This window comes from Pteronotus mesoamericanus, unplaced genomic scaffold (genome assembly GCF_021234165.1).
Source record: "Pteronotus mesoamericanus isolate MK-2021 breed Mesoamerican mustached bat unplaced genomic scaffold, CSHL_Meso_final contig_100, whole genome shotgun sequence".
NCBI classification, from domain to species: domain Eukaryota; kingdom Metazoa; phylum Chordata; class Mammalia; order Chiroptera; family Mormoopidae; genus Pteronotus; species Pteronotus mesoamericanus.
This window is the reverse complement of record NW_026554999.1, coordinates 17,055,276-17,077,527: the sequence shown is the minus strand read 5'-3', so window position 1 is coordinate 17,077,527 and position 22,252 is coordinate 17,055,276. Positions and strand designations below refer to the sequence as shown.

General features: G+C 41.8%; 1 protein-coding gene across 3 annotated transcripts in view; it reads right to left on the bottom strand.

The window, feature by feature from the left end:
- Positions 1–22,252, bottom strand: part of BBS4 (Bardet-Biedl syndrome 4) — a 68,233-nt gene that overhangs the window by 3,732 nt on the left and 42,249 nt on the right. For all 3 annotated transcript variants that reach the window (XM_054563748.1, XM_054563820.1, XM_054563884.1), the window contains exons 3-12: positions 16,228–16,307; positions 14,020–14,083; positions 11,502–11,613; positions 10,199–10,271; positions 8,795–8,848; positions 6,765–6,892; positions 4,609–4,663; positions 3,618–3,686; positions 1,897–2,049; positions 1,627–1,798 (exon numbers count right to left, since the gene is read on the bottom strand). In XM_054563748.1, coding sequence (XP_054419723.1) covers positions 1,627–1,798; positions 1,897–2,049; positions 3,618–3,686; positions 4,609–4,663; positions 6,765–6,892; positions 8,795–8,848; positions 10,199–10,271; positions 11,502–11,613; positions 14,020–14,083; positions 16,228–16,307 — 960 coding nt within the window. The remainder of the gene's footprint in view (positions 1–1,626; positions 1,799–1,896; positions 2,050–3,617; positions 3,687–4,608; positions 4,664–6,764; positions 6,893–8,794; positions 8,849–10,198; positions 10,272–11,501; positions 11,614–14,019; positions 14,084–16,227; positions 16,308–22,252) is intronic.

The following is a 22,252-nucleotide window of genomic DNA, read 5'->3' as shown; positions in this document are numbered from 1 at the left end:
TAAACTAGCACAAGGACACTCTCACCTTCTAAATCAGTATTTCCTGGAAGCCTCACCTATAAACAGTAACAGAGCTGCTCTGGAAGCCCTGCACACTCCACCTCCCCACCAACATGCACGCACTTCTGGGAGACACTGAAGAGGAGATCTAGGAACAGAGCTGGAAAAACATGGCTTCAAGGATAAAGTCTAAAGTCCTTGTACCATACCTGTGGCCCTCTATCATGTCACCCCCTCAAACATTCCTGACCCATCTCCCCAGCTACCTTGTGTAACACTCCCGCCTGCGAATGGCACAGTATATCATGCAACTAAATTCCGGCTTATCCTTCAGAACGGTGTGAAGGCCCTCTCTACTCTGTGACATTAGAATTGCTGCTTGTGCCTTACAGTGTGGCAATTTGTTTACATTCCTATCCCTATTACAACTAGGCTAGCTTTGTATTCAGGCAACTCCCAAATAAACATCACTTAATTTGCTTTTTCAACCTTTCTCATATAAATAAGAACCCCACAATAATGACCAAAAAAAGCACCTGAAGACCATTGTCAATGAAAACATGCAAATTGCTTTTGGGCTTACATTTGGTAAATTCAGTATATGGAAAAAAACTATCCCCTAGAAAGAATATTCAGTCAGTACTTTTGTATTATAGTAGCTAACAATAAAACCAGTACTTAATATTCACTGGTTATTTAATCATGCAATCTCCTCATCAATCCTATAAGATATATCTCTTACACTTGATGAAATCTGGAACTCAGCTGGGATCTATCTATATCTATCTATATTAATATAGATAGATATAGGTAGATATGGAGACATATAGTCAAGACAAGGGGAAACATTTGGTAAAAGATAAACCAGTGACGATCTTGATTTAACCTGTCGGCCTCTGAGTGAAATTCCCCCAAGTTAGAAGCAACCAAGTGCTTTGTCATCATTTTCTGCACTGGTTTTCAAGCTCTAGCAATGTAACCCAGATGCCTATTGATGGGGGACTCAAGAGTCAGAAAATTTTAGTTTAAAGTAGTAGTTAATAAGCCTAATAGTCAATGCCTGTGAAAAGCTGCTGTTTCAGGAACTGCAGGTACAACCCACCCTGACTCCAGGGGACCACAAGCGATTCACCTTTGTGCCCCAGAAGAGGCCACCAGCAATCAAGGTGGTATCCGAGCCACTGTGTTCCAGGGAGAGACAGTCCACTGCCCAGGAGGCAGATAAAGTCACCGGTCAGCAGAGGAAAGGATGTTCGGGAAATTGCTGGACTGCAGCTTTTATCTGATTAACCTCTCTCCTGAGTCTCAAATCCCTTACCTACACTTTCGCCCCTAAAAAGGCTGGCTTGAAAGGAAAGGTAAGGCAGCCTGTTAGGGTACAAACCCTCCTCTTCTCGGATATCCGGCCATCTGAGTAAAGCGCACATAAAGATTTAATCCCTGTCTCTGCTTATTAGGTCTGGTAGGTGACAGGCAGCACAAACGCCAGCTCTTCTGGTTTCACTATGGGATCTGCAATGGAATGGCTTCTGTGGGACATATTTAGCCACTGGCCTCCAATGATTCTAATTCATTTTCCCCTTACTTCAGACTATGGAGAGGGTTCTCCATATATTTGTCTCTTACCAGCCAAGAGCATGTAGAGTTCCCCCATCTTTGGCTGGAAGTTGATTGCTGCACTGAGAAAATGGAAAGCTGATGCATATTGCTGCATGGTCAAGTGGACAAGGCCCAGGTTATAGAGAATCTTCCAATCAAAGGGTGCCAAGTAGTTGGCTCGTTTCAGGCAGCTGATAGCCTGCAGGAGAGAGGGGCACTCAATAAGGGCAGGGCAAGCTGGGCAGACCCAGTACGGACATGCATGGACACAAACAAGGAAGGTGAGGAGACACTCACTGCTACGTATTTCTTCTTGCCAAAGAAACACATTCCAATGTTATTCCAGAGTGGAGGACTTTCTGGAACAGCACAAGCTACAACTCTGTATTTGGTGAGGGCAACATCAAAGTCTCCATGGGTCTGCATCATGCTGCCTGCTGCCAAGATGGCCTGAAAACGCAGGACATGGAAAGCTGGTAATTCAGTCATTCCCAAATGGCTATAGCAGTGAAGGAGCCTTCCTGGGTGTAGATACTCTGTATAGCATGACTGAAAAAACTTCCAGGGACATAATGCCGTATTTTGCCATGTATACTGCTCACTTTTTTGGCCTAAATTTTTGAGGGAAAAATAAGCATGTGTATTGTAAGTGGGTATAATGATTACATACCATCGTTATTATAGTCCCATGTATAATGCACACAAAAACATAGGTGCATGTTATACATGGCAAAATACAGTTTAATGTATTCAAACTATTGGGACAAATGATCATGGGAAATGTCCCTGCACCCCACACTGTGGCACTTTTTGACACAGTACAGAGAAAAAAAGATAAAATGTCACTGACTTTACCCAGCTCATTCGTTTCCTACTTCTCACCAGGGAAGTCAGTATTTCTGAGCCTTGGAGCCCTTTAAGTAAATACTGCCTTTAATCTGTTCCATGCAGCCCCTACTTGGTACACCGAGTGCTGCTCCAGACAATTCAAATACTCCTTTCTTTGCCACTTAAGGTATAGCTCTTCTGCCACAGGACAGAGGGTGACTCAGCTGTAGGCTCCATCAGTCCAGGTGTCAGGTGGGGACTGACGGAGCCAGGCGAGAATGAATCTGAGACAGGGTTGCGGCTGTGTCCTTCACAGCCTGTTTTGCTGCATCTCCCTCAGTGACATTCATCCAGTTGATGATCTTCTCATCCCTAAAGACACATCTGGACAAGAGTTCTAATTGCAAATTCATTAAGACTCTGAAAGTCATTTCACCAGAAGTTATTTTTGACAATAGTTGTGGAAGCTGTGCTAATTTCTTAAATACGGTACATAAAACTTTACCAGCACTACAATGTCACTTTCTGAGTAAGTTACAGGTCTGTCATAACAAATGCGCTTTTTTAAAAAAGATTTTTTTTTTTTTTTTTTTTTTTTTTTAGAGCAAGGGAAAAGGAGAGAAAAAGAGAGGGAGGGAAATATAGATCGGTTGCCCTGCACATGCCCCCTGTTGGCACATCCCACAACCCAGGCATGTACCCTGACTGGGAATTGAACTGGCAACCCTTTGGTTCACAGGCCAGCACTCAGTCCACTGAGCCACACCAGGCAGGGCACAAATGTGCTCTTTAAAAAAAAAATTTTTTTAATTTATTGATTTGAGAGAGAGAATGGGGGGAGAGTGAGAGAGAAGGGAGAGAAAGAGAGAGACATCATCTGTTGCTCCACTTATTTATGCATTCATTGCTTGCTTCCTGTATGTGCCCTGACCAGGGATCGAACCTGCAACCTTGGTTTATTTGGGACAATGCTCCAACCTACTGGGCACAAATGTGCTCTTCTGAAAAATAAGAAGCAGAGCACCAACACTTCACAATATTTCCTAATAAGAAGAGCCACTTTTATTTACAACTTTTCTAAGAAAAAGGTAATTTCTCAAGTATTTAAAATGCTTTCTCAGGCCAGATCATCTCTAGGAGCAGTGGGACCATCTTCAGTGAAGGTTCTGGGGTTTGAGAGCCTGCAGTACCTTGTAGTTGGTAGGGTCATAAGTCAGTGCATTTCCAAGGTGTTCAAATGCCTTCTGGTAAATGCCAAGCTTGGAGAAAAAGCAAAGCAGAGAATTATATCAGTGGGGAAATGAGAGTTAGGGAATCTGGCCAAACACACCCTGAAGCACCCTGACTTTTCTGAGTTCTCTTGATGAAAAGAGAGCTATAGACACCAGATAGAAAAAGAAAACTAAAAATCCCCACATTTGTCCCCTGATAAGATCAAAGTATCTATCTGCCAGGAACCATCTCTGCCACACTAGTGCTGCTCTGCACTATTGTCTCTTGGCAGGAAATGGTCTGATTAACTTCATCTCCCCTGGGGCCAACCTCGAAGGCAAAGACAAAAACAAAGGCCAGGAAGGCCCAGGGTTAAACTCCTAATTCCTTTTAAAGAACCATGAAACAGACAGAAAGGCTACCATAGGAGCAGAGGGGAGGCAAGATCAGCTGAGCAGGTAACTAGGGGAGTGGATGAGGAAATGGGATGGGTAGAAGCCCCTCCGGGACACCTAGGCCCCAGTTCTCAGGCTGATCAGGAGAACTGATCTAGCTGCAAGAACTTCATTCACACTCCGGACTGTGGAGTGGAGAGGAGACTGATTTCTTATTTTAGACAATGCTTTTGCCTTCTCTTTCCCATAGGACCTGGCTGGGAAGAAGGAACAGAAATGGCCTTAGCCCCAAAGCCCTGATAGTGCTAACTTGTATCACAGTTTCTTTCCCCCTAACAAAATGACAGCCTCCAGGACCAGACAGTTATTTCTCACATATGCTCTTTCCTTTAAAAAGTATAATTGCAGTTTGGATTTGAATGCAGTAAATTAATTCCTTTAACATATAAGGTTCATGTGCTTCGTATGAGCTTTAGTGAAATATGTTAAATCAAAATGCAAGGAAACTACAATACACATAAATCCCAAAGCATTTCTAACAACGGTGCATAAAAATGTAAAGAGTTTTCCTTACCTGTAAGTAGAGTAATCCTAAAGTTGTAAGAAGTTCTGTATTTTCTGGTGAGAACCTGCAACACAAAGATCAACCCAGAGACACTCAGAGGGAAACAGATTATGAATGAGGCACTGAGGCACATGCACAGTAACATGCCCTTGTGTGACACCTGAGAGACTAAGGCACACCCCACTCCCCTTGGAAATCCCCCAAGGTGCCTGGGGAGCTGCCTTCAATGGTACATCATCTCAACCCTGGCTACAGAGAGGATTGCTCAATAGGAAAGAAATGGGACATCGAATCCAGACTCTTTTTCAGGACCTTTTCTTAGGGTCAAAATCCTAAGAGAGAACCTATGGAATATTTTGTGTGACTGTTTTCATTATACTGATGGAATTAAAGAATAATGCTTTATAAACTAAGTTAGTCTGGAGCACACATAGTTTTAGCCAATTCCCTTCAGGGGGGATTTCTTTTCCTTTTCCTGTTTTCACTCTACTCACAATGGTAGTCTGCATAATTTTTTTTTTGTAATTTAGGATCCTAAGGGCCCTAATGCTCTGCTGTCCACATTAATCAAAAGGCCATGCTAAATAGCCAAATTAAACAAAAGAAGGAGGATATACCAGCTCTAGGAAAGAATTAGCCACTGGATTTGGGGAGTAAACATTGATATTTATCCCTCACTGATAATTTATCTTTGTTACAAAACCAAAGCAACACTGAGTTGAGCTCATCTCACTCTAGGATCATCAGTTTCAACAATAAAAATGCCAAAAGCAAGGAACAATGTCTCATGCTTCTAAGGAACGAGGTAGGACTCTGCTTCCCCATGGGGAGACCGGATCAGAAGGGCCAAAGCCCCTGCCGTGGAGGCCTGAGCTGGCCAAACAGAGCTTACTCAGTTTGACTGAGTATCTGCCCTTTGCTCTGTGCTGTAATAAATACCCATTTTGATCGCCTCCTTCCCCCAAACTAAGTCACTTCCATGATTCTGGTGGTGCCCACCCCACCTCCCCCACCAAAACATAGCTGCTGTCTCTAAGCTGTGGGTTTCCACATTCTCAGTGAGACTCCAGAAGCTCAGCTGTTCCCTTTTTCGCCTTGGAAATTTTTGTGACTTACGTCCTCAACCAGCCACGGGAAAAATGTCACCCTTCAGATTTATGTGAGCTAGTCTTCTAGAAGGCAGGGGTCAGAGGTTAGGGCCCCTTCCTACTTATCCACATAAACTTATCCTCTTGGTGACAAAAGTCTCTCTTGTAAGTTAACAAAATAAAGGATTTTTATACCTTTTTAGACACAAAATATGAAGAAAATTCAGGAAGCTGTGTTGTGACTGATATAACCAGGAAAATTACTACATTACAATTATGGTAGAAAACAAAGGCAATTAAAAAATTAATTTAACAAATTAAGTTTAGTTCATAGCCTAATTACCAGAAACTTGGTGACCAGGCATTCTGTTATAAACAAGACACTAAAGCACTTTGCTACAGCTTAAAACAAGGCAAGACCCTATACAGAAAAGGCAAGATAGCGTGTGTTTCCAGAGAGGAAACACGGAATGCCATCCTGGAAAGCCAGTCAGTTCCATCATCAATAGGGGTTTGGCCTTCTCTAATGCTATTTTAAGAAAACAAGATATTGGTCTCACGCTAATAGTACCCTCCTCCCAAGCACGGGTGCCCACTTCCCTGGCAGCTGGCTGTGGTCACCTCACTAATTTCCAACCAAGGGATGAGAGCAGGAATGCTGTGTGCAACTTCTGGGCCATTTGAAACACTGTGAGCTTTTTATTCAGTACTTAGCTTCCTGTACCACCTTCCCCCACCACAACCTGGAGCATGCTACAGTAAGTCAGCTTCAATCCTGCAGGTGAAGACAACAACCTAAGGAATGGTGGGTAGGTCAATAAGAAGGGAACCTGGATCCCTGGTTGACCTTGTAGAACAGAGCTGCCCAGCTAGGCTAAAGCAGCCATATTAATAAGTGAAAAAGAAATGTAAGTCTTCTTATTTAAGCCATTGGGAGCTCTTTACCTTACCTTAACATTTACTCTAAGTCATATGACTAGTTATCACACATATTCTGTCTTGGGCTTGGGAGTTCATATATCTGCTCCCATTTTTTTAAAAGTTTTTCCTTGCTCTAAAGGAATCAGACACACTTACTCCACAGCTTTCTTGTAGATTTCGATGGCTTTGTCCAAGTTCCCCTCCAGCAAGTGAACCTTCCCCAGCATTATGTAAGTCAGATCATGCCTGTTAAGATGTAGGGCATGGTGCAACTGGTCTTCTGCCTAACAAGATTGATGAAATAAAGACAACCAAATCACTACCACGAAAGGCGAGTGGCTTTGTATGGCTAAGGTAAAAACAGAGCTCCGGCTATGCTAATGTAGGAACATCACATTCAGCACACAGCCCTCACGACCCCAAAACACCACCACATACCAAAACTGTACTTGCTCACAGGACAGCTGGGAACATGGAGTATCTGCCTCTGGCGCCACTTGGAAGAGTTTACACAAGATGATTAACTTTTCTGAGTGTTTTCTGCTTCTTGATCATCTTACCCATGACTCGTACGTCACAAGTTAAAAGGGACATCATAGTCCACTGTACAGTGCTGCCCAGCTGCACCACCTTTCCCAGAGTGGACCTCATTTTCCTCACTAATATTTTGATAAATGAATGGATTGTTCTCATTTATTCATTCAGCAGTATTCACTGAGTGCCTGTTGTTTTAGGTGCTAGCTATACTAGAGCTAACAAAATGGACTCCTTGCTCTGAAAGAGCTTATATCCTTCTAGCAAACAGTCAAAAGGGCGTTTTTCAGTTGTTCACTGATTCAGTAAGTACTTACATAAATGTCAAGTATTGTGTTTGCTCTGTTAGCTTTACAGTAAAATCTAAATATAATCTCCTTCCCTTTACAGGTCTGACCAAAGACCAATTCTGCCTCTTCCTTAGCTCAGAGTAATCATGTTAACAGAAATGTACTTGCTTGGAATATCCTCTGAAGAGAACAATCTCCTAACCAAGTATATAACACTGTAAGATCTGCCCAGAAAACCTAAGAGACACACTAAGTATATATTTTTTAAAAATATAATATATATATGTATTAGTTACTTATATTTTTCACAAGAGTAAAAGTCACTCTCATGCCTCAACTGCTTATGTACAGATATTTTTTTTCACACCCCTGAGGGACAGATTAAGCACTGTCAAATGGATATTAACAAACTTGGATTCTCAGTCCTGTTGGCACTGGAAAAAAGAGAATGAAACTTCACAATCACTAACTGGAAGCTTCATGAAGGGCATTCTGTGCAACTCCACTATCATGAACTTTCAGAGCTCTCAATAAGTTAGTCTTTTCCTCAGTTAAGATACATACTTTTTTTCTCATATCTGAGTACCAAGGTAAGCTCAAATGTTTTATCTGATATACAGCCTTAGAGCATACAGCTTAATCACAATGAAATATAAATTCTTACATGGAAAATAACCTTAAAAACGGAAACTCTTAGAAATCAGATCCATCTATAAATTAAAATTCATCTCCATTGACCTTAAAAACTACAACCAGTTGCTGTCAGAGCATAAGAGAGCTCACATGGTCATTATTATACTTTTTGATATCTAAGTTTTATTGAACATTTATTTCTATACTATAAAATTAAACGGGGGGTAGAGAAAAAGAAGAAAAAACAATTAGAATACCATTCCCTCATAGTTCTAGAATGTTTCATTTTCTTGTTAAAAGTGGGAAAGGAAAGGTAGATAGAAGCCCTGACTGGTGTGGCTCAGTGGACTGAACGCCGGCCTACAAACTACAGGGTCGCCAGTTTGAGTCCCAGTCGGGGTGCACACGTGGGTTGTGGGCCAGGTCCCTGGTGGGAGGGCGTGTGAGAGGCAATCAGTTGATGTACCTCTCACACATCAATGTTTCTCTCCCTTTCTTTCTCCTTCCCTTTCCCTCTCTAAAAATAAAATCTTTTTTTTAAAAAAGGTAGACAATGACAAATGAGAAAAAAGGAGATAAATGTATGTGGCACTTTCAATTTTCACTTCCCAAAGTCTCTGCAAACACTAGGAATAACACACAGTGAGCAATGGCACCTTTGTAACAAATGTGCCCTCAGAGAAGTTACCACGCAACTGCTAAACTGACCCCAACATTTCTATAAATTACCTTGTTCAACTCTTTCAGATAAATGTAGCAAACTCCTAGATTATGACAGATCTCCTACACAAAAAAGAAAACAGCTTAAGTGTAAATTCCAGAGTATTAGAGTGAAACAACAAATACCTAGAGATTGTTATTGTTTAGCAAAGTTTAAACTTGAAAATATATACTACAGTTAGTTTTTTACTATATTTCATACTCGAAATATATTTAATTCTAAAACATGGGTTCCTTAATATTAAAAAACCCCACAGATTATAAGAGATAAAAGCAGAATAGGACGTTTTGAATCTGTGTGGTACCAACCCATCCCCATACATTTTTTCTCTAAGAGATGCCCACTGCCCACACACCCTTTGTGCCCTCATCTCAGGAGAGACTACCCACAGCCCCTGCCTCACCATAAAGAGATATGTGTACATATATGTCTATTGGATTCCTTTTCCTAGGAATCTAAGAATTCACTAGGCGATGTGGACTTGGGGACTGACAGCACCATCTGGAGGGCACTGTGATGGAACATTTGTATGTGGAGTGAGTCTGCAGATGCACACAGCAGAGGTCGGCAAACTAACGACCACAGACCAAATCTGTCTCTGACTTTTTTGTAAAGTTTTGTTGGTGTTGTCTATGGCTCTGTCACACTAGAACCTCAGAGTTCAGTAGTTGCAACAAAGACTATATGAAGCCACAAAACCTAAAATATTGACTAGCTGGCCCTTTACAAAAAATGTTTGCCAACTGCTGACCTACAAAAAGAAAAAATTAAACAAATTCAGAGTAGCTATCTTGGTTGCTGACAGCTTTCCATTCTAGTTCACTCCAAGACCAACCTGTATTTCTTGACCTTGACTTCTACAGAATCTCTTGAATTCCCTTCATTAAATTTCCCTAAATTTAGCCCTGATCAGTGTGGCTCAGTTGGTTGGGCATCGTTCCATAAAGCAAAAGGTCACCAGTTTGATTCCTGGTCAGAGTACATGCCTAGGTTGTAGGTTTGTCCCTGATTGGGGCATGTATGAGAGGCAACTGATCAATGTTTCTCTCCCTCTCTTTCTCCCTCTTCCCCTCTAAAAATTAAAAAAAAATTAAAAATATTTTTTAAAAAACCTCCCTCAATATTAGCGAAAGGAATACTTTTAGAACGAAAGTGGGGTTATGAACAGAAATCAGACTAATAACAAACTGCTCAGCATCAACACTCACTGCCAGAAAACCATGTGGCGGTGTCTGCTAAGTTAAACAGAAATGTCGCTTTTGATCTTATACCTAGCCAAATCACCAATCTGGTGTGAAAATAAAGACATTTTGGGGCATGTAAGAATTCAGTAATAACAACAAAAGACAGCCATATGACAAATGGAACCATTAGCATCTTACTAATAACAAAGAATTTGGTTTCCTACTTACCCAGTCTTTCTGGTTAAGTTTAGCTGCTTCATTATATACTTCAGTGGCAGCTTTATGTTTTCCCAAAAGAAATCTGTGGAAGAAATACATTTTCCATAATAATAATTATTATTATTTTTTAAATCCTCTCCCAGGGATATGTTTTTATGGATTTTAGAAAGAGACGAAGATAGAGAAAGAGAGAAACATTGATGTGAAAGAGGAACATCGATTGGCTGCCTCCTGTACACGCCCCTACCAGGGATCAAACCCACAACTTAGGTGTGTGCCCTGACCGAGAATTGAACCCACAAACTTTTGGTATATAGGATGATGCTCCAACCAACTGAACCACTTGACCAGGGCTACATTTTCCATAATTACTAACTCAAAGCTTTTCTAACCTTAACCCCACTAGTCCTGCATTTGGCTCACAGTCCATCCAGCACAGAGTCTGGAAACCTCTTTCCTATGAACTTGTTGTGCTGGTTTGGCCAGTGTATAGCAAGGGCAGAAGTTGGTAGGGACTACACTGGTAGCTGTTCTGGGGCATTGGCCCCATCCTACACCAATGTTAGGGAGTCTTCTATAACTTACTTTCCACAGTGTACTACAAATGTAGACAAAAAAAGAAAAAAGCTAAATAATATAGCATGTTAAGCAAGGGTTGCCATCATTTATCACCATCGTCTATGAGGGACATGACCTACCCTCCCCAGCCTAAGCCTCTATCCCTGATATTAGATAATGGTTCTGGCAAAACAGGAAAAACAGGCTCTATGCAAAGATAGTGCAGGTATAAATCACAATGTATGTAAGAAAATAATGACGAGAATCCCACAGAACCCTTTGTTACCGGAACACTTTACTGGTGGAGTAAAGCTATTAGTGTACCTAGCAGCTTAGAAAGACCTTGGAGGTCGCTTGCATTCAGGAAACTTCGGGGCATCCACTCAACAAACACTAAAAACCTACTGTGTGTCAAGAGAATATTATGCTAAGTGGTGGATGAGAAAATTTCCATGGGTTGGCGATGATTAGGGAACTGGAGGCACAAAATGTCACGATTTATATGATAGCCAGTATCAGTGTTCCCCTGTCAAACAAGAATAATACAGTGTTTGAAATACCCAGTTTCTTTATATGAGTTCTTTTGTCCAATTTTAAAGTTAATCTACACTCTTCAACTGAACCTCACGATACCTGTTAAAGATCTCGTCCTCTATGTATCAGGCTGATCAGGCAGCCAAAAGCAGCCTGCAAAACGCTCATTCCATACTGTTTTCTGTGAGTGCCCCAGGGCCCACAGGCTGCCACTACTCACAGAGATCTGGCCACCTGCTTGAGGTTATCAGCACACTGAGGGTTAAGAACAGCACACATCTGAAAGAGTTCTAGGGAGTCTTGGATTTTTCCTTCCAGGCGAAGTATCAGTGCTGCCAAGAAACAAACCAAAGAAAAGAAAATCATGTTTTGGGAAGAATGGAACCTGGTATCAGAAAAATTAAAGAAGTGGAGGTGGGAAATCATAACAAAGAAATTCTTTGGATAGTTGTGTCTTTAATACAACCAGATATGACTTCAGATGGGCTGAAACAAGTAGGGAAGTTATTGACATACTAAAACCTTTTTCTCTGTCTTTTTGGAGACCTGCATGTTTTATTCTAAGAAATACCTTTACTTTGACTCAGTTAACCAAGGAGCTTTCAGTATGATGAGTTCTTCACTTTCCCTTTTCACTAAGGGAATAAATATGGTCAAACTTAAAAGAGCGGGGAGGAGACATTTAAATATTTGACCATAAGATTATTTTTCAGAGACTGAAGGGGGAGGAGGAATATATCCCCTTCAAGTTTGTTACTTCGGCAAATCTTTCAGCGACGGCTAAAAGGTGTGCATTGGCTTTTCTTTCCTAGTACTGATAGGGTTTATAAGCTGACCAACTACACAGGCACTGTTAGGCTTGTCCGGCAACAGTTTTTCATAGTACTTTAGTGACCCATTGCATGTGTCCCCCTTCTCAGAAGCAAGACAGCCAGTAGGAACCTCCTTGGAGGTCCTATCAGCCTCTTCATGGCCTTTCTTCATCTCTTGAATCTCAATTTTCCTTCTCTCCTTTTTTCTTGTTGAATGATGCCTATTATCCTTAATATAAGGAGTCTGGTTACCATTTCCGCCTTTGACTCAACAATGCTTGAATCTACTAGAACTTTATTAAGATCATTTAAACTTTTCTGATAATTCTTGAGTCCTTTATGAGCAAGAGCAAGCATGTCTACAGCAGGCTTTCACATTCCTGTCATCTGAAGTATCTGATCACTATCCTGCTTTGCCTCTTTAAAGTGGCACAGTTTCAAGCAACAGAGATCTCTGATTGTGTAAATGGCACATTCCTTATTGTGACTCTTTAAGCATTTATGTTACTTACCAAGAACATAGTTATAGTTTTGGTCCTTTACACACTGATTTCCCTTTTAAGTAAACGCTTTAAACATTTTGTCATTTGTGATGCCCCAGTTGATGATGGCTGCAAGAGTCTCCCACTTGGTAAGGGGGCATCTCTGGCACTGGTCACCAAGCTCACAGTTGCACAGAAGTGGGCACAGAAGGAATGGGTGACAGCTCTTCCCACCAGCTCAGTCTCTCCGGACCCATTAAAACTCCTGTTCTCCTGTTAATACTGTCATTTGCTATCTGGATTCTGTAGTCTGTTTGCAAAATATTGTTTTATAATCCACATAAGCTTTCTGATACTGCTCTAAAGTTTCATAGGCCATTGCTCCTTGAAGAAGAGGTTTGATTGTGAATGATGTTCCAGAGCCCTGTTACAATCTTAAGTGCAGTCACTGCAGTTTCCTTCCTTTAGATCACGTGCAGTTCAATGTGAATATAAGATCCTTAGATCTTCACTTCCACTTTCTGCAGCCTCCAGCTTACACCTTTGCAACCTGCCTGGTTTTTAACAGCCAAGAGGCCGCGAGTGTGGGAGGAAGGCAGGGAGTGGCAGCAAAAGGACAGCATGTGGCCCTCTCCAGCTGCTTGCCACCCTCACCTTTGCCCATTAGCTTCCGATGTCCCTCCTGTCAGCTGGGAGACCTCAGTGGGAAGTGGATGCAGGCAGCCGGAATCAAGAGTTTGCATCACCAGGAGAAATTACCTTGGGGGCTGTGGGGTGCCCAGTGTGGAGATGCAGCCAGGCTAAAACCTTTTTAAATAAGGTGTCTCTGCTTTTCCTTCATTTCTAGGCTGCTTCCCTTCATCCTGATTCATCTTACTAAAAATCCTCAAGCCTTTCCTCATCTCTTTTAGCCTGAATACAAGGAACCCTTTCAAAAGCCTCTTCTGGGCCTGAAACTGCTGCATGATGCAGGGACCTTAACATCCATTCTGAAAAACACCAACGAGAAACTAGAAATCGGGTGAAGGATGGTAACAATTTTTTTGTTTTATTTTTTTAGAGAGTGGAGGGGAAGGAGGGAGAGAAACATCAATATGTGGTTGCCTCTCATGCACCCCCTTACTGGGGACCTGGACCACAACCCAGGCATGTGCCCTGACTGGGACTTGAACCAGCAACGCTTTGGTTCGCAGGCCAGCACTCAATCCACCAAGCCATACCAGCCACAGAGCAAATTTTTTTTTTTTAAGCAAACCAGTCATTTCTGAGGTCAAATCTAGCATAAAAATTATGTTATAATTTCAAAAACAATACTGAAAAAGACCTTCGTGGCACATGTACTTGAATGTAAGCATTTCATAAGTTGTTTGATCTTTTTCCAGAAGCAAGTCAAAGTGTGCATGCCTCTAGCAAGAAGAGAAGAAATATATGCAATATGTCTTACCTTGGACATAGATAGCATATTCACATAACCCCTGGGTCTCCCGTAGCTGTTCTTTGATAACAGTCTGAAAAAGGAATAAAAATACTTCTGAGGAATAGTTAAGTGTCTTCAGGAGTTTTTAAGAAAAGGCAGATATGGGCAAGGAAAAGATGTAAGATTCCATGTTACTAATTACTAATAAACTAGTTCATTCCTTTTTTTTTTTTTTTTAAGTCTCAAATCTCTTGTTATGATCACTTATTCTAGAACAGGGTTGGCAAATGACAGCCCACAGGCCAAATCTAAACTGCAGAAACTACTTTTGTATAGCTCTCCAGCTAGAGGTGACTTTCATAGTTTTAAAGGGTTATGGAAAAATAAGCCCTGGCCATATGGCTCAGTCAGTTGGGGCATCATTCTGTGCACCAAAAGGTTGAGGGTTCAATCCCTGGTCAGAACACAAACCTAGGTTGTGGGTTTGATCCCCAGTTAGGGCACATGTGGGAAGCAACCAATTGATGTTTCTCTCTCACATCAGTGTTTCTTCCTCTCTCTCCTTTCTTCTCTCTTTAACACCAATAAAGTATATCCTCAGGTGAGGGTGTAAAAAATAAACAAAAGAATAATAAGCCTAAAATATTTACCATCTGGCCCCTTGCAGGAAAAGTTTGCCAACCCCTATCTAGAATCTATCTAGTTAAGCTAAGGAAAAGATCTCCATTGTAGATGCTAGGGGCTCTCTGATGAGCAAAACACAGGCTCTACTTTTCTACTATGATGGGTTAAGCTGCAGCTGCTATGGGAACTCAGAGTGCAAGCACCTGATTCTAACTTGGAGTATCAGGTACAGCTTTCCAGAGTCACCAGTTTCAAATCCTGTGTCGGCAGGGGGTAGGAGAGAAAGGCTTCAAATGCCATGCTAACAGGCTGAGAGCAATGGGAAAACATGGATAAGTTTTAAGCAGTTAGTAACCCAATTCTATTTGTTTTATTAAATAAAAAACATTTTTGGACGGGGGCAAGATTAGAGGCAAGGCTGATATAAGAACTCGTGATAATTTAAATTAAAATAAAGGGGATTAACTAAGGCACGAAGAATGGGAGAAAGCAGGCAATTTCAAGAGACAGTAAGAGAAGGATCTCCAGAATTTGAAGATGATCTGTATTATATTAGGGAAAGTGGGTCAGGGGGTTCTGACATAGACACCTGGGCAGATGATCATACCTATCCTTGGGACAGGGAACAGGAGAAGGAATAGGTTTGGAAGGAAGCAAATAAATTCAGCAACAGAAAAGATGAATTTGAAATGCCTGTGAAGTAGTCACTAGGTATTAGATTAGTCTGGAGATCAGGGGACAACGTGTGGAATGAGCAGAGAAAAGGGTCAAGGACAGGTCCTAGGAAGAGCCCCAATTCCTAAGAAATAAGCAGAGAAAGAGAAGCCAAAAAAAGCAAACAGAGAGAGTGGTCAAATAAGAAAAAGGGAAACAAAGAGGGGATATCATAAAAAGAAAGAAACCTTTCAAGATTCAGACTGGTACTAAACATTGCTAATTCTGTGCATTGCTATAGGTATAAATGCCACAGGTATAAATTAAAAACCACAACCGCAGAAACATTACAAATCTCTGAATACCAAGGATGTATTTTGCATGTTAATACTACTGTCTGCCAGCAAATATGTAACATAGAGTATGTTATATAAAGATACAGTTTAGAGAAAAGGGAATACAGATGGTTTTTAAATATATAAATAATTACCAACCTTACTGGAACAAGAGAATTGTAAAATAAAACTATATAAAATACCACTTTTCACTTACCTAGAGATCAAAAAGTGAGATACGATGCTGTGTTGAAACCTGCCCTCCACCATGAAATTAACAAGTCCCCGAGAGTGACTGCCCCTTCAGCCTGGTCTTTAAATGAGGAGACACGTGGAACATACCTAATCCTGACCCACAACTTGTACTCAAACCCAGCTAACCCACAGCCAATATGAAGGCCTATGAGCAATAAATAAATGTCTATTTTTGGTGGCCACTGAAATTTTGAGGTTGGTTGTTAAGCATTATCATCACAGAAAAGCTAACAAATAACACCAAGTGTGGGGAAACAATAATTCATACATCTCTAGTGGGATTGACGCTGCGACAAACTGTGACAGACACTGTCAGTTGCCTAACCAAAGTCTGCCTCTCATCTCCCCTATCGCTGCAAACTCTCACCTTGCATGCTTCATAATCCTGCCGGATGTAGTGGAGATGTATCAACCAGTTCTGCTTCTCCAAAATAGGAAACTCCAGAGCTGGACAACATATTTTGACAAAACAAAGAATGCAGTCATTGTTAGGTTTTCTCTTGTATCACTGTTGCTCATGTCTAAACTAACCACAAACATTTTGCAAAATCAAATTATATTCTTCATACCACTGACCATACAAATACAGTGCTTCAAAAATGCATATACTATTAAGTGATACATGCCCATTAATACACATTAAATATATGCTTCTGCCCGGACCGGTGTGTCTTGGAGGGCTGGGTGTTGCTCCGCAGACTGAAAGATGGCCAATTAGATTCCCAGCCAGGGCACATACCTGGGTTGTGGGCCAGGTCCCCGGTTGGGGGCATGCGAGAGGCAATCTATCAATGTTTCTCTCCCCTTCTTTCTCGCTCCCTTCCCCTCTCTCAAAAAAATAAATAAATATTTAAATATATGCTTCCTTCTCTTTTTGTAGCTTATACTGTCAGTTTTTCAAGTGAAACTTGGCTTGAAAAAAAAAATCATTTTTAGTTTCTTTTCTTCTCTCACTCTCCCTATATATAGAAAGTAAATATGAAGACTTTCTAAAAAACATTTCAGGAATGTTACTAACAAAATATATATACTCTCATATATAACACAGTTAATGTCACATCTGATCGGAGGACCAAAAATATTTCATAGTTAAACACAGTCTTAGCAATAGCTCAAATGTGAATACTATTGCACAGGAATGGAACTAAACTCTATTTGAGTCATTGAAAATAATTCATGATGGAGAAACAATAAAATGAGTTGCTGTGTCCAGTTGGTTAGAGCATCATCCCAATATGCCAGGGCTGCAGGTTCAATCCACAGTGAGGGCACATACAGGAATCAACCAAAGAGTGCGTAAGTAATTGGAACAACAGGCTGATGTTTCTCTCTCACTCCAATCAATCAATAAAATGTTTTTTAAAAAGTGAGTTACTTGCCTTTTGAATTCAAAAGTTTAAAATATAGGTAAAATTCATTTAAAAATTACTTTTCTATGGTAACAAGAATAAGGATTAATACCAACCTTAGGACAGTGGTAACCTCAAGGAAGGGAGAGAAAGGAATGGGATTAGGAAAAGATAGAAAGGAGATATCAACCCTTTAATTCTTTATTTCTCAAAAAAGTCAGAGGCTCAAAAGCATACATGGCTAAATGTTTTCGTTTATTAAATCTGGCCACTGAGTAGTACATAAATACTTATTTTTTTAATACACTTTAATACATGTTTGAGGTTTTCCTTGATTTTTAAAAATGTAAAAGAAATGATTTGTAATCATTCTCATCCTGAACATTAGAAGATATATCAACAGAAAACCTAAGAATTGTATGTCCAATCTTACAACAAAAAATGAGTAATTTTTAACCCCAAGGCCAGAACACCCAGTAGACAGCTACTTACCATGTCGAAGGCTGTTAATTTCCACCCGGGAAAGCCCAGAGCCTGTGCACCCAGTGGACAGCTACAGACCACATTGGAGCAACACCACTCAGCCCCTGCACAGCAGATCCTCCACAGAGGCTGGTGGTTGGTAGTCAGTGGTCACAGCCAGTCCTCGCAGCTGACTGGACTGGGTAAATCCCTTCTATTGATCTGCCAATAGCAACCAAGGCTCAACTACAACAGAAGGGTGTACTCAGCCCACACAAAAGGGTGCACCTCAAGTACCCAGCATGGGTGATAGGAGCGGCTATGCCATTGGACCCAACAGGACACCTACTACATTAGGCCACACTACCAAAATGTGGAGTCAAAGCAGCTTTACCAAATATAGAAACAAACACAAGAAGGCAGCTAAAATGAGGATACAAAGAAACATGGCCCAAATGAAAGAACAGATCAGACTTCCAGAAAAAGAGTTAAAAAAAACTGGAGATAAGCAATCTATCAGATGCAGAGTTTAAAACACTAGTTATATGGATGCTCAAGGAACCTAGTGAGGACCTCAACAACAACAACAACAACAACAAAAGATCCAGTCAGAAACAAAGGTACACTAATTGAAATAAAGAACAGTTTATAGGGAAACAACAGTAGAGTGGATGAAGCTGAGAATCAAATCAATGATATGGAACGTAAGGAACCAATAAACAACTAATCAGAGCGACAAGAAGAAAACTGAATAAAAAAAAATGAAGACAGTATATGCAGCCTCTGGGACAACTTCAAGAGGTCTGACATTCACATCACAGAGGTGCCAGAAGGAGAAGAGAAAGAGCAAGAAATTGGAAATCTACTTGAAAAAAATAGTGAAAGAAAACTCCCCTAATTTGGTGAAGGAAACAGACATGCAAGTACAGGAAATACGGAAAGTCCCAAACAAGATGGATGCCAAGGGGCCCACAGCAAGACACATAGTAATTAAAATTCTATTGGTTAAATATAAAGAGAGAATCTTAAAAGCAGCAAGAGAAAAGAAATTAGTTACCTACAGGGGAGATCCCATAAGACTGTCAGCAGACTTCTCAAAAGAAACTTTGTAGGCCAGAAGGCACTGGCAAGAAATATTCAAAGTTATGAAAAGCAAGGACCTACAGCCAAGATTGCTCTTCCCAGCAAAGACATCATTTATAATCAAAGGGCAGATAAAGAGCTTCCCAAACAAGAAAAAGCTAAAGGAGTTCATCACTACCAAACCATTAGGATATGAACTGTTGAAGGGACTTATTTAAGAAAACGAAGATCAAAACTATGAACAATAAAATGATAAAAAATACAAATCTATCAACAATTGAATCTAAAAAAAACAAACTAAGTGAAGAAGAAAAACAGAGACAGAATCATAGATATGAAGAGCATTTTGATGGTGGCCAGATGGGACGGGCATGTGGGGGAATGGTTGAAGAGGTGAGGGGATTAAGAAGTACAAATAGGTAGTTAATGAATAGCCACGGGGATGTAAAGTACAGTATAGGAAATGGAGTAGCCAAAGAACTTATACACATGACCCATGGACATGCACAATGGTGGGGGGATTTCCTAAGTAGGGGGTGCTAGGTGGAGGGAAGCAAAGGGGGAAAAATCAGGATAACTGTGATAGCATAATCAATAAAATATAATTTTAAAAAATGAGCACTTTTACCTTGACCAGGTGGCTCAGTAGGTTGGAGTATCATCCCATACACCAAAAGGCTGCAGGTTCAATCCCTGGTCAGGGCATGTACAGGAGGCAATCAAACGATGTTCTCCCCCCCCCCACCCCCATGCCTCAAATCAACAAACATATCAACATATCCTTGGTTGAGGATGTTTTTAAGAAGTCATTTTTTTTATGTTTCCTGGGTGAAAAATAGAAGAAAAAATGTTGAATTTATAAGGTAGTTCAAGGGCTCAGAGACTCATGAAATGGAGCCCTTGGGATTAGAGAGAAAGCACCACCAAATCCAAGGGCTTAAAGGTCACTTCACACTCCTAGAAATAAAGTTTGTCTAAAAGCCACAAGAACTTTGGCTTTATCAAAGACTTTAGAAATCATTTCAGGCCCCATAACTGTCCTATTTCTAACTGCAATCTTCAAAATTTTATAGTTTCCTTATTATCAAATAAACTCATTCATTCATTCATTCATTCATTCATCAAATATTCACTGGACACCTACACTATGTGCCAGCACTGGTCTAGGGACTAGGGATACAAAAACATGCAAAACTGACACACCTGCTTTCAGGAACATAACTGGTTGGGGGGTAGTGAGTAGGTAAGTTGGACAGTGCCAGGAGGAAAACCGCACGATGATAAAGTGAGTTTTATATAGGTGATCCAAGATGGCAATAAGGTAGATGGATGTTACACACCTCCTCCCAGGACCAAAACAGAATTACAACTAAATTATGGAACAATCATCCTGACTAACCAACTGAACACTAGCTGAACAGAAGTCTTATAACCAAGGATATATGTAAGATGCCATGTGAGAACTAGTTAGAATAGTGGAGGTATAAAAGGGTGGCTCCCACACCCAAGTGTGGCAGTTGAAAATATAGACGGCTATCTCAGCTGCAAAGGTCCCCCATGGGGAATGAGGGGTCTCAACCCCATGGCAGGCTGCCCGACCCAAAGCTCCAAAGCTAGAAAGAGGAACGTGCATAACATTTGGCTGTGGAAGTCAGCGGGGATTCCATCTGCCAGAGAGAGGCAGGAGTCCCCTAGAAACCCAGGCACCTGCTTAAAGGGCCAACACATAAAATCACATTTGTTGGGAACCGTCCTGCCTGGTTTCAGGGACTGTAGCCTCACAGACAGGTGAGGGGGCCCCAAGGCTGGAGCTAAGCAAGGAGGTGTTGGGAAAATAGGCGGGTGAGGACACAAAACCTGTCCCCCTGGCGGGGGCGCAGCCCCTGCCTCCCTCACATCACCCTGCTTGGCCCCGGAGGATGGCTGGTTAGTCAATGACAGGTAAGATCCCTCGAAGGCAGGGGCAGCCCAAGACAGGCACAGTTGCATAGGGGCCATCAGGGAAGGACTTGGGGGACATGGAGAAAGGACAAAAGACCCTCACCCCTTGGCTTTGATATGGCCAGAGTCCTCATTCTATCTGAGAGAAGTCTCCTTATCTCTGGGCTGCTCTGCTCCACCCACCTGGCTCAGGCTTTAAACAATAACTAGAGGCAGTCCTAAACTGGATCTGGCAGTTTCCAGGGAAAATCAGGCCTAGAAGTAAATTCCTTGAAGCATGCTTTGTTTTTCCCTCAAAGCTGTGATGGCCAGCGCATGCTGGGAAAGAAATTTACATTATTCACAGACCTTGACCCTAAACCATTTGGCACTTATGTTTACTCATCTCGGACCCATGTAAATCGGTGTGTTCCTGCCATTTGTTTTCTTCAAAACATCACCTATCCTCTGTAAACAGTAACATACTGATGTAATGAGATTACCTGTATATTCCTGCTACCTATCCTCCAGTAATAACCCTTTCAATAAAAGCCATTGTACACGGGGGTTCGGCGCATTCTCCACTAGAGGGAATCACCACCCCCTTCCCCTGGCAGACCGAGGAGGCATCTGAAATGGCTTATTTTGATTTCCCCATCTGTGACGACCCAGAGCGGCTCTGCAGGACCAGAGCCTGCCTCCACCTCACACATTCATGGGCACTCACCTGGGCTCTGGTGGAGGAAGGGCAGCTCAGAACAGACTAGAGTCTTACAGGAAGAGATTACGGCTTCAGGGAGAGGGCTAGAGGGACAGCTGCCGTTGTCCCTGTGATGAGTCCCTCTCCCACACCACCCACAGACTCCATCTTTCCTGTGTTGAACTGAACACTCCCCTCCTTATAGCAGCGACCTGGTGATATTCACTGGCCTCATTCTCTGGACTCCCTGTGGCCTGGCCCTGCCAAGCTCAAACCCTGCTGAGGAATCAGCTACCACGGGGCAGTCTGGGTCCATGGCAACCTTTCTTGGAAGGCTCTCAAGGAGGTCCAGGCCAACTCAGGGGATGCCAGAGATGTACAGGGATAGACTGACTGGTATGGCTCTGGGGTGCAGGCCACCTTTTCCCTGCACGCCTGACCAGCACCACTTTACCCATGCAGAGCCCTCCTTCCACACAGCCAAATTAATCTGTTTTAGCCTGATGGACTCTACTGGCCTCACCCTGATGACTACCCAACACTCTCCCCCACCACAAAGGTCCATAGGCCCCAGGCAGGTGATGGCTGGCCTTGGTGAACCCTAGATTTTTGCCAAGTGGCTACAGATCCAGCACTGGCACTGAGTTTGAATCTCTATCATCCTGGTAAACACTACTCGCCACTATTTGGTTACTCACTGAGAACTTACCTCATATATCTTGTGTAATGCTAAAAGCTCTTTCAGTGACTGAGTCTAATAGGCAGCCAGCAGGTAGAGGCAGACCTCAGGGTGTCCTGGTCCTTTTGCTGACCTTCCCTAGGCTCAATGAGGTGGAAACCAGCCTCGGTATACAGATTGGCCCCTGCCATGTGTACCC